Source organism: Natrix helvetica (genome assembly GCF_964273705.1).
Source record: "Natrix helvetica genome assembly, chromosome: Z".
NCBI classification, from domain to species: Eukaryota; Metazoa; Chordata; class Lepidosauria; order Squamata; family Natricidae; genus Natrix; species Natrix helvetica.
Window position 1 is genome coordinate 114,820,279 of NC_138554.1, and position 12,044 is coordinate 114,832,322.

General features: G+C 39.8%; 1 protein-coding gene across 1 annotated transcript in view; it reads left to right on the forward strand.

Annotated features, from left to right (window-relative positions):
- The first annotated feature begins 676 nt into the window (after positions 1-676).
- Positions 677-12,044, forward strand: part of ST8SIA6 (ST8 alpha-N-acetyl-neuraminide alpha-2,8-sialyltransferase 6) — a 37,659-nt gene continuing 26,291 nt past the window's right edge. The window contains exons 1-3 of the mRNA XM_081971468.1: positions 677-1,066; positions 1,318-1,425; positions 8,404-8,502. Of these exons, the coding sequence (XP_081827594.1) occupies positions 951-1,066; positions 1,318-1,425; positions 8,404-8,502 (323 nt within the window). The 5' untranslated portion in view covers positions 677-950. The remainder of the gene's footprint in view (positions 1,067-1,317; positions 1,426-8,403; positions 8,503-12,044) is intronic.

Consider the following 12,044-nt stretch of genomic DNA (forward strand, 5'->3'; position numbering starts at 1 on the left):
TCCACTCTAGTAGTAGCTTTGGATGGATGCCCACAATTTAAACCTCAGGAATTTCCTACCTAGAGGGTTTTACAAGTTGTGGGAGCTTCATCACTGGAAGCTTTCAAGAAGAGACTGGATTTCATCTGTCAGAAACGGTGTAGGGTCTCCTGCTTGAGCAGGGTTGGACTAGATGACCTACAAGATATCTTCCAACTCTGTTAATCTGTTAAACCTGGTAAACCTAGCAAAGTTTGGATTGAAACCTTAACTCCCGTGACACTATCATTAAATACAGAAAGGGCTCTGGTCGCTTTTTCACACTATGCTTGCTTGGGCCTCAGGAGAAGATTAAAATCCAGTTATTGTCCCTAAAGCTCTATGAATCCTTACATGCTCAGAGGCACCCTTTTCCTGTCGGTTTACACCAGTTGCTGCTGAAAAACGGGTGCTGGTAAATATTTTGGCTCCGCTCCGCTCTTCTCTTTCACGACGCCCGATTACTCTCACCATCTCCTCCCCGCGCCACCCTCCCTCCACCCCACCCCTCAATTCCGTTTCCATCCCTCCGGGCGGTGGTGTCGAGAGAAGAGCGAGCGGGAGACCGCGGGGGAGAGAAATGGAGGCGGGCTGCCAAGGGATGCTCGCAGGGCTGGGACAAGGTGCTCTCCTCCCCTTGGCTTCGTCAGACCCAGAAGGAGGCGAATCTCGTGCCACCGAGCCGGACTGGGGGTGGTCGCCCCTCGCGAGTTGAAGCAGCTGGGGAGGCGGCGCGGCGCGGCCAAAGAGGAGGAGGCGACCCTGGGCGGGCCATCGCTGCCCCTCCTTTACCCACCACCGCCACTGCCGCCGACCTGACTGGGTTGCCATCACTGCAAGCGGGGGTCTGCCATCGCCGTCGCTTCTTCATCCTCCGTTCTTCGCTCTTTCTGGAGCTCTCGGCTCGCGTCGCCATCCAGCTGCCCTGGCAGATGCAGGCGGGAGAGCGCACGATGCAGGCGGTCCTTGCCCTGCTTGCTCTGGTCGGTAGCCTGCACCTCTTCCTGTGCTTGGCGCGGCTCCCGGCCGGGGGCGCCGGGGGCGCAAGGTAGGTGGAGGAGACCCGGAGCTTCCACGGGGAGGCGTGGCTTAGGAAAGGGGGAACAGAGTTCGGGGGGCACAGATGGCAAATGGGGGAGCCGCTATCCCGGACCGGGTGTACGTAGTTCACGGTCCTGCGGGGACTACAAGTAGGATTAGCCGCTGGGTAAGCCCGTGCTGTGGCTCTTGCTGACCGCTCCTCTCGCTGGGCACTCTAGGACAACTTTGGTTTCTCTTGTTTGCTTCCTTGCTTGCCAGTGGCTGGGACATGGAGGGCAGAGTTGCGACGGACTACACCCCCAGAGTGATGAGGTACCTCCGGTCCCCCGCGAATGTCCATCTGGTCGCTCTGGTGGCCCCCAACAGGTAAAGATGGTGAGGGGCTTGCTGTGTTGGGAATACATCTTTGCGTTATCTTGGGCCAGAAAGGTTTACTGCTAACATCAGCCTGTGAGACTGTGGAGCATCTCAAAAGCTCTCAGTGGTTTGTCGCTTTGGGTTGGGCAGTAATGTAAGGAATTATTCCACAAGAAGATAAGATGCTCCCCTCACCCTTTTTCTAGATGGCTGATCCAATTATTTCCTAAAGTTCAGTTGTCTGTTAGTGCAATAATCTTTCATTACACTAATAGTTGGGCAAATGTGTCTCATGCTCTACTTACAGCGCTTTTAAAACTTTGTGTAAGTGTGTGAGACTATATACTGAATATATATTTCAGATCTCTTGAAGTAAACCCCAGAGTTTCAGTAAATGCTACCTTTACACAAACGCACTAATTTGTAACACTGGAAAAATGGTATGCCTTGCCTTAGGCTTGATTTTGTTCTCATTTAACCAAATAGAAATAATAATATTGCTGAAGTAGTTTGGAAAATTATTTAATTGGCACCCATTTCTATGCACATACGCATAGTAACACCTTTCATGTGATCATTAATACCATCATTTAAAAGGACCTGGGATGAAAAATTTTCAAAAGAAAAGAAATTCACATTTAAGCTCTTTGGCATCATATTTACTACTACTCATCTATCATTAGTTACACTAGCTTCCTATAAACCTCAAATTCACACAGAGAAGTAGTGAAATATATCATTACAAGTGCCTCTTCACACAATAAACATGCAGCACAAAATGCTAAGATGGAATTCAAATCAAATGCTGGTTGAATAAAGTTTGCAATTACTGTGCTTTAAAAAATAATTACTGTTGTGTTCAGGCAAAGCAATGGCCAAATGAGATGGTTTACAGCATTGGTTCTCAACCTGTGGGTCGGGACTCCTTTGGGGGTCGAACGACCCTTTCACAGAGGTCGCCTAAGACCATCGGAAAACACATATTTTTGAAAAAATATGGAAAACATAAAATAATTTTATGGTTGTGGGTGACCACAACATGAGGAACTGTATTAAAGGTTGTGGCATTAGGAAGGTTGAGACCCACTGGTTTACAGAGACAGACAGAATGGGAGGTAGAGAGCAAGCTTCTTGTTTATTTTCTGTTCTCTGTATTAAAAGAAAAAAGGGCGGGGGGGCGGGAGATATTTCAGGAAAAAAGTGCTCCTGTTATTTACTTTCAGAAAATCTCTTTGAGTTGACAGGTTGGTGGAAAACAGTAAGCCCCAATGCCCTTCTTTTTATGTTTATCAGATTTTTTTATTCCACCTGCATTTTAGAACTATATTAATTTAGGAAGCAGGTAAGTAAAGGGTAAGGACTAGGAATGAGGACATCTCAATTCAAGTCCATCCCCTCAACCATGGATGGTCTCTTTCCGCTGAAGGCACTTCATAGGCTTATTGTGGTAAGAGGAAAAGGAGGACAGAACACTACGCACCCTTGAGCTCTTTAGTGAAAAGTGGGCTATCGATCAAATCAGCCAATCAATATCATAATGCAAACCTCTTGTCCTTACCATTATTTATTGGAATGCTTTGGACTGTTAAAAGATCCCTTTTCATCTCCCAGAAGGGCAGCGCATCCTGAGAAGTTCATTTACCTCTTGAAAAAAAATCATATTTTTGTTCAGGATACTAGATGCATAAAACTTAACTATTTGCTGTTTCCATGTAGAAGTTGTAAGAGTTTGCAGCTTGGATTTGACATCTCGATGGCCCTTCCCATTTTAAATAGGCAGATTTCCATGGTAACTCTTTGGGAATGCAGCAGTCCACATCTGCTCCCAATGTTCCAAGTGTATCCCTGTCTGAAAAAAGTTCTTCCACTGTTGTGTGATGTACCTATATGAAATCAGTTGTCACATAGGAAACACATAATATTTTAAGATCATTTACCGTTTGCTGTACTGCAATGCTTTACAAATATAAATATAAAAATGTAATACAAATATTTACCATTACTACCAATCTGAGTGGATAAAAACTGTGATGCTCCAAGAAGTCAGCAAAGAGATACAGAAAACTGTAAAACACCTTACTGTTATCTAACAATCGTCTGGATTTTTGTAGTCCAGATTTGGTAGCCCTACATTTCTCTCTCTCTCTCTCTCTCTCTCTCTCTCTCTCTCTCTCTCTCTCTCTCTCTCTCCCTCCCTCCCTCCCTCCCTCCCTCCCTCCCTCCCTCCCTTCCTCCCCCCCTCACTCTAACACACACACGACCAACTACTAGGGAATGCAATCTTGTTCATACACACATTTTTCTGGTAGATTTATAAATGTTAAATCACTGCTGTGGATGATTCAATAGAAATTCTCTTCTCTAAGAGGATGTGCTCCTTTCCTTGATTCCAGAGAATTGCAAGATAAGATCTAGAGAGGGGGGAACTAGGGTTAGATTAACAATATTTAAGTTGCAAAATTCCTAACAGCCTCTAGATGCCAGAAAAGATGTACAGGTGTAGATACAAACATTGCAGTGTAGATGTGGTAGCCCAAGTACCATAGAACAATCTGGTGGCAGGAGGAAATTTCATCTAGGTTAGGCATGGCCAAAAATACAGCACTTTTGGCTAAGTGCTGTACGATAAGCTGCAGAGAATTGCAAGGTGCATCTCCAGTGATCCACCAACATAAAGAAAGGAGACATTTTTGAGTTTGGAGGAAGGCTGAGATAGATAATAAATTTAGAGCATTAACATACAAAGCAAAAACCAACCAAAAGAAACAAATATACCAACCCAGCGTAGCATCCTGCCATCGATAATTGGTTTAGTTTAGTTTGGATTTCTCAACTGTTGGTAGTGAGTTCTGAAGCTGGACTCAGGCTGCTAAATGGGGAGCTATGACTCTCTCTGTCTCTCTCTGTCTCTGTCTCTCTCTCTCTCTCTCTCTCTTTGTGTGTGTGTGTGTGTGTGTGTTCCATAGACTGCACATCCCAATTGACCAACTGTGTCCAATTCAAGAGATGTCTGAGAAGAAATTATAGAGCTATAACTAGAATAACTAGAATTTTTGTAAGGAGTTATGGTATGGACCCAAATTTAGTCATGCTTAGAGAAAGTTTGCTGAAAATACTGAAATGAAACGTTACTTATTGCTTTCTTAAATCAATTTAAGATATTGATTTCAATGTGCTTACCCTAAGGACAAGCAATGGTTAGAGTAGGTCTTTCCATTGCGATTCTGAGAAATTACAAGGACAAATACCACTCACATCAAATAATATTTATATTATATCAAGTTTCCATTAATGAAGATTTTCAGAGATAAAAAGGGAAAAAAGCCTTTTAAAAAGTAAGAAGGAAGCACTGGATTTTAATGTTGTAATAAATCACAATGTCTTTAATTTTTCTTCAGTTGCTTAGTGAATGAAGCGGTTAACTTAAAACACTGAATTAAGCCCATACAAAATAATTTACCTTCTGGCTTAGGACAATAAGGTAAATACAGAAGTATATTTAACTTTGCTAAAACTCTTACAAAAGAAAACAGGTTTTTATTCATGCCTCTGTGCTTATTTGTTACTCTTTTGTTCTGCCAAAGTATTTTATGCTTCAGAGCACTGATATTTTTATAATCTGTCTGACTGTCTCTCTGTTTCATTTTCAAATGCAGTGATTAAGGTTCACACCATGGCTGAAGAGTGTTAATTACTTTATAAATTTGACTACCACCTCTTAATGGTTGTTTTCCTATCCTTTTGCCTGGCTTTTAACTGTGGTCACAATATTAGGAAACAGAATAATAGAATAACAGAATTGTAAGGGAGATTGGAGCCCCTATATCAGTGATGGTAAACCTTTTAGACACCGAGTACCCGAACTGTGCATACACCCGCCCAAACTGAAAGGTGAGTGCATGCGCGAACATGCTCATGCATGAACATATGTGGGCACATGTGCTAACATGCTCACACACATGTGCAAACATGAAAGCATGTGCAGCAGGGACCTAAAGACCAGCTGGCCGGTGGGAGGTGGGGCATCGCGGCAAGAGGTAAGACCTTCTTCTTTCGTGAGCTTCTGTTTCGTTGTTTGCAGGGAAACAAGCTTACAAAAGTAACGCCATGGAGACCTGACCTGGGACAACAGTGTGCGTGCTAGCAGAGAGGATTCTTGTGCCATAGGTCACCATCATGGCCCTATATTATTCAGGACAAATGGCTTTCCAATCTGTTCTTAAAAATCTCCAGTGATGCAGCACCCACAACCCCAGGAGGCAAACTATTCTACTGATTAATTGTTCTCACTGTCAGGAAATTTCTCCTTAATTGTGGGTTGGATCTCACTTTAATAATCTTCTATCTGCCACTTCTTGTCCTGCCCTCGGGAAGACACTTTTCTCTAGACACAACAGCTGCCTTCCTTATCAACTTTTACCGAGTCAAGGCCTGACTTTCAGACTTTCAAAAGCCAAACATTCCTTACTGTGATTATTCAAACATTATTTTTCAATGCCAGTTTCTTTAATGTGCATGTTGTAGGAGCCTACTCTTATCCAAGTGGAAGTGAGAGATAGTATTAGCTGAAGGACGGAGGAAAAAAAGCTGTTCAGGGATGAAACAGATTACACCAATATATTGGGCTATATTCAACTAAAATTCATGGCTGGTTATTGTAAAAGGTTGAGTGCAATTCAGCCCTCCTTCTTATTTCTCAAAGGGCTTAGAGATATTCCTACGTCCAATAGCTTTATAAATTTCCTTGTTTGTTCCATCCTCTTAGCTCCCCTACAGAATTCAATATTACTTGCAAATCCTGGGAGGAAGTGGAAATATGTCACTTTGACAAATTTTGAACAAAACATTACAAGATGCTTCATAGGATAATGTGCATCATTTCCTTGCTTTGGACTGTAAAATTAAATGGACACATAGCTTTGCTTCTTCTGCTTTGCTTCCTTTCCTTATACCCTCCTGTGGCCAGAAGTGGACTCCAGAGAGGTTAGAAAGCCATGAATAGAATAGAATAGAATAGAATAGAATAGAATAGAATTCTTTATTGGCCAAGTGTGCTTGGACACACAAGGAACTTGTCTTTGGTGTATATGCTCTCAGTGTACATAAGGAGAATAAAATACATTCATCAAGAATAAAAACATACAACACTTAGTGATAGTCAATGTTACTAATAAGCTATCAAATCGTATTAGGAAAAGATTTCTGTGGGGTTGCAGAAAAGCTGCAGAAACGTCACTTGTAAGCATCCCAGCCATTTGATGGAAGCTTCTGTGCTACACAGAGAGCACTTATGGAAGGGCTGAAGGGGATGGACTGACTATGTGTGCTGCATTTCACCTTCACCTCAAAGAACATAACATCCCTGGGGTATGAAGCCTTTTGTCAGGCTGTATTTAAATTGCCTGCCAGAGGCTCAGTGCTTGCACCCATTATAATGGTTTCTCCCTACTCCATTGCAACCCTCTTGCTGAGGCAACACATGTCATAAGTTGTTGTTTTTCAGCTTGGCAGTTTTAAGTTTCAGGAGCTTCAACTCTCAGAGTTCCCAAGCCAGAATATGTGAGTTCATTTGATGATATTGTTGTTGTGTAGAATAACTAAATTGCCATTTATTTGGCTTTTTTACAGGAGCAAAATGAATGAATGAATAAATGGAGAGATTGGGAGAGGGAGGGAGACAGAGGAAGAGGGGGGGCAGAGGTGGGTTTCTGCCAGTTCCCCCCCCCCCGGTTTGGGTGAACCGGTAGTGGCATCATAGGGGACTCCGCCCAGACGCCTCTGCACATGCACAGAAGTGTTGGGCGAGCACACAAGCTAACTGGTAGTAAAATAAATTGAAACCCACCATCTAGTGGGAGGGAGGGGGGAGAAAATGAGAAAGACAGAGAGAGAATGAAAATGGGAATATTTAGAGAAAGAAAAAAATATTTAGAATAAAAACGTGAACCCAAGGTCACAGTGCCACATATAATTAGCTGGATATCCAAAATGCAGGATAAAAGAATCAGCTGACATAAAGATTAGAGCAAAGCAGAGTGACTAAGTATTTGCTTTAACTATAAATAATAATTGATTTGGGGTAAATTAATTTGCCCTAATAACTGCTCCAATTATTAGGCCAAATTAATGGCTACGATGGTGGTAGCTGAAGTTGCTTTGCTTTACTAAAGTTTTCTGCTTTTCCCTATTCTTCCAAATACTTAAGTTGAATTATCTGTTTTTAATGGCAACATCAAGCTTTTGCAATTCTAGTACAACTTCACTCCAGGGTAGCTGTAAGAAGGGAGCATTGATTTATAAGCAATTACATTCTGACACATTAATTCTGAATGCTTTATGCTGTGCAGTTTGTACTATTTAATACAGCTAACTTAGATTAGGGTTCATTGTTTTACTTTATATGATCATCTGTCCATGGAACTGTTCTAGGGACAACTGCCCAGCGTAAAGCATTCCGAATGAGTGTATCAGAATGCAATTGTTTATAAATCAGTGCTTCCTTCTTATAGTTACCATGGACTGAAGTTGTAATGGAATTACAAAAACTTGATACTGCCATTAAAAACAGATGAGATTTGTGTAATTTTTTTTAAATAGCATTTTGAGAACACTTTAAAAACATTTTATATTTATTGTAAAATATGTCAATACAATTTTGAATTGTATTTCTATTGAAGTTGGGAAGTGGGATTGAAATGTATTTCTATTGAAGTTGAAGTGGGAAATCTGTTTCTTTTAATGTGTTTCAGATTTACATTAGCATCTACACAATTTGCTACACAATTCAATCAAAAATCAAGTTTAAAAAATAAATTCTGTGTGGGGTGGCAATTCAAAGTCATTCTTCTTTAGACTGCAGTAGACCTCATTGATATTTCTTGTTAGTTTCATAATTTGACCTGTTACTTATCTTTTCAGCAACTCATTGTGCTGTTGCAAAGAGTGTTTGCTCTTTTTTCAAATTGATTTTCCTTTTTATATAAACAGACCAATTCTTAATACAACCAGAGTGCAGAAATCTGAGCAAGCCGCAAAATGCAAGGATACATGGAGTAACAATTGGTCATCATCGATCAAGAAGAAAAGGTAAAGTGTCTGCATTTGGTTATAAATATACTTGACTGGCAAGCAGCAATGGCAATTTTACAAACCTGAACAGCTAAGTATATAGTATAGCAATTTTAGGTGTGAGAAATCCATTGGCATCTCCTTATAGGAACTTGGCCAAGATCTTTTAGAAGTTGAATTGGGCAACATTTAGTTTAACCTAAATATGGTTACAATAAGAAATTATTATAGCATCATACCTTACCGTCATGGCCCTTGCTGTCTAGAATGACATATCTCCAGAGGTTCACATGACCCCAACTTCATTGCCCAGCAAATTAGTTTTAATTGTCTGGTTCTTTTTCCAGGTCCTCGGGTAATAAATTGTTTTTGGTGCCTTTTTGTTATCAGATGGACTTTTTTGTTTGTTTGCTTTTCTCATTTTTATCTAGCCTTGCTTTTAATTGGGTGTTTTGTATTAGCTGTTTTGTTGTATCTGTCCTGACTTGGTTGATGTGGCTCTATTAATTTGATGCCAAGCAGTATATAAAATCACATGAATTCTGGTCTGGAATATGTATTTTCCTATATCAACTGGGGAGTTATATATTTAGATACAAAGATGGAGGTTAGAGTAGAGATAATATGCTTTGTACAAAAATACTGCCTATTGGCCAAGCAAGGGTAGGTATGGAAACTGCCTTAATGACATTCTATGGAAAGCATGAGGACCTAGATTATTGTTTATGTTAGACTATCAAATCATATGTCTTAAATTGCTCACAATGCCACCAACTGAGATCATTCTGATGCATTGTGGGCACTACAATGGCCTGGTGCATTGTAAATCTTATCTATATCAGTAGAAAATAGTTGATAGTTGTATTAGAGGATATTACATCCAAGATACTCATTAACTAAAAGCTGGATTGAGGACTAACCAATCCGGGAATCTACCAGCCATTTGAAAAAGTCTAGTTGCTACAGATTATCTCTTCATGTGCCTGAGGCTGTGGTGTTTTGAGACCACCTTGCTCCATGTAATTCCCTCCAAATATGTTGTTATTCTGCATCCAGAAGATCAAGATCTGGACATGCTGCTTCAATATATTCCCAAATTACAGATGGATAGGGCAATGAGAGGACAGACTCAGGTTCAAGGCAACAACAGCTCTTTATTCACAGACAAGTATGTACAATCCAGCAACTGTTAGGTCTGACAGCTCTCCTTTCCTCTCAACCAATCAGATTGAACCTCTGTTCCTGCCTAAACAGAAGACTGGAGTAGAAACCACAGCACCTTGTGTGGATATCTAACAGATACTCTGAAGTCTGAAAATATAACTTGTAGTTTAGCAGCTTTCTGCCTTAACAGCCTATATATTTCTAATACTGTGGGACTTTTACCTATAGTTGAGGAAAAAGGATAATTGAACTTCACCTGTTTATTTAGTTTTAGAAGCTCTGTTTATGCTATAATTTCATAAAAATATTCACTTGTGTTAATGCAGTGATGCATTACATCAAACAGAGTATCAGCTAATAGTCTTTTTTTTGTCGCTATGGTTGTGTTCTCTTCCTTCCATACTGATTTTTATATTGCTGGTTTAAAAAAGCTCAAATTTTCATGGCTTTATTTTTTATATTTTATAAAATATGTTATTTTATATCTATCTATCTGTCAGTTAGTCTCTCTCTCTCTCTCTCTCTCTCTCTCTCTCTCTCTCTCTCTCTCTCTCTCTCTCTCTCTCTCCATCTCTCTACGTATCTATCATCTATCTAATTCTTATCTTATTCTCAAGGCACTCATACCAATACCCCTTCCACCTCCTATTTTCTCCACAGCACCTCTTTATCCTTATGAAGTGAGCTGGGCTGAAAGAAAGATGACTGGCTCAGTTGGCTTTCATGTCATATGTGGTTTTTCTAGGTCAGCACGTTAACTGCTACACCAAATGGATGTTTGTACGATCCTTTTATTGATGTTGTTATTGCTTTTGTTAGATGTCAAAAAATCAAGAAAAACATACTTCCATTCAAGCTTTTTTGATATTTTGATTCACAAATGCAGTTTCAATACCAGCATTGCTTTGATGAAGAATCTCCATGTCAAGACATTCATGCCTAATATTTCAATTAATTTTTCATGACAAATAACCCAACACAGTTGATTGTTGCAGCCACCCAGCTATATACAGTATTGGAGACTGGACCTCCAGGCCAGAAGAAGTCAGAACAACTGACTCAGCAGGGTCAGGCTTTGAGGCACAAAAGTCAGGTTGAGTCAAGAGCAGCCCGTCAAGCCATTACAGAAGTTTTTAAATAGCTGTAAAATGGAATGTTTTTGGAGACTATTTACCTAGAAAAGCATCAAACCTTTAGCTACTTCTTATTTAAAGATTAAGAGCTTACAATAATTTACATCTTTTGGTTTTATGCACCATAGCATGGTGATAATTCTAATGCAGCTTCAGAAAACTTTGACCTACATCAAGATTTCTTACAGTCATTGATCTTTTATGAATTTACAATTAAACTTTCAAAGCAACACAGTGATTAACAGTATCTGCTTCACTGAACATATCTTCTTTCTCATGTGCTGCTATCTAAAATCAAGCAGTGACGACCAATTTAGAATTTCTTTCAGATGATGTTACTAGGTTAAAGGCAAGGTGTATAGGTTGGAAAACTTCAGTTTAATATAATTTTGAGACCTCATATCAAAGAGGACATAGAGAAAATGTGACAGAAAGTGTCAAAGAACTAAAATAGGACAAGGTTTATTAGATACATTTCTAATTGGCAACTTCACAATAAAAAGTGAAGTGGTGGGATTCAGACAGTTCACACCACTTTGGGATAACAGGTTGTTAACTTTCTGAGCAGTTTGGTGCACTGGTTGTTGGGAAAAAAATCATAGGGCAAAATTGGTTGTTAAATTATTTGAATCTCACCACTGCTTGCTGCTCATTTTTCAGAAACCACAGTATCCTTCATGTATTAAAGCAATCCAAGGATTGCTTGAATACAATATATACTGGGGGCACCGATCTATGCAGAGTACAGGATTTATCGTCTGTCACTGATACCAGTTGATTTAGTATTTTGTTGGAGATTGTTTACATGACACTTAGCCAAATTGGTATTTGCATGATCTTTAAGCAAATTGGAGCTTTCAAGAAATTTTGGGGTATAGCTACTTAGGTCCCTTGTAACTGACTATTCTCAGATGGGACTGACATACAAAGGACATACTCAAGTATTAAGAATATAGACAAGAGGCTTTTTATAAGTAACTTTTTGCCATAATGTACTATAGTCTGTTCTGATTTCAGAAATCTTTCTTGATCACATATAACTTCATCAGAAGTAGTAGAAATCTATTTTATCACTTAGTTTATCATTTAAAAATTAAGCCACTTATATTCCATGTGCTTTTGTAATATCTATAGACCATTAAGGGAATTCCATTCCATCTCTGCATAAGCATAAAGAATTAAGAGTTTCTGAACATTAGCATATTATTCCTCTGGATGCATCTACATGTGTATACTTTATGGATGATACTAATTCTTACCTTT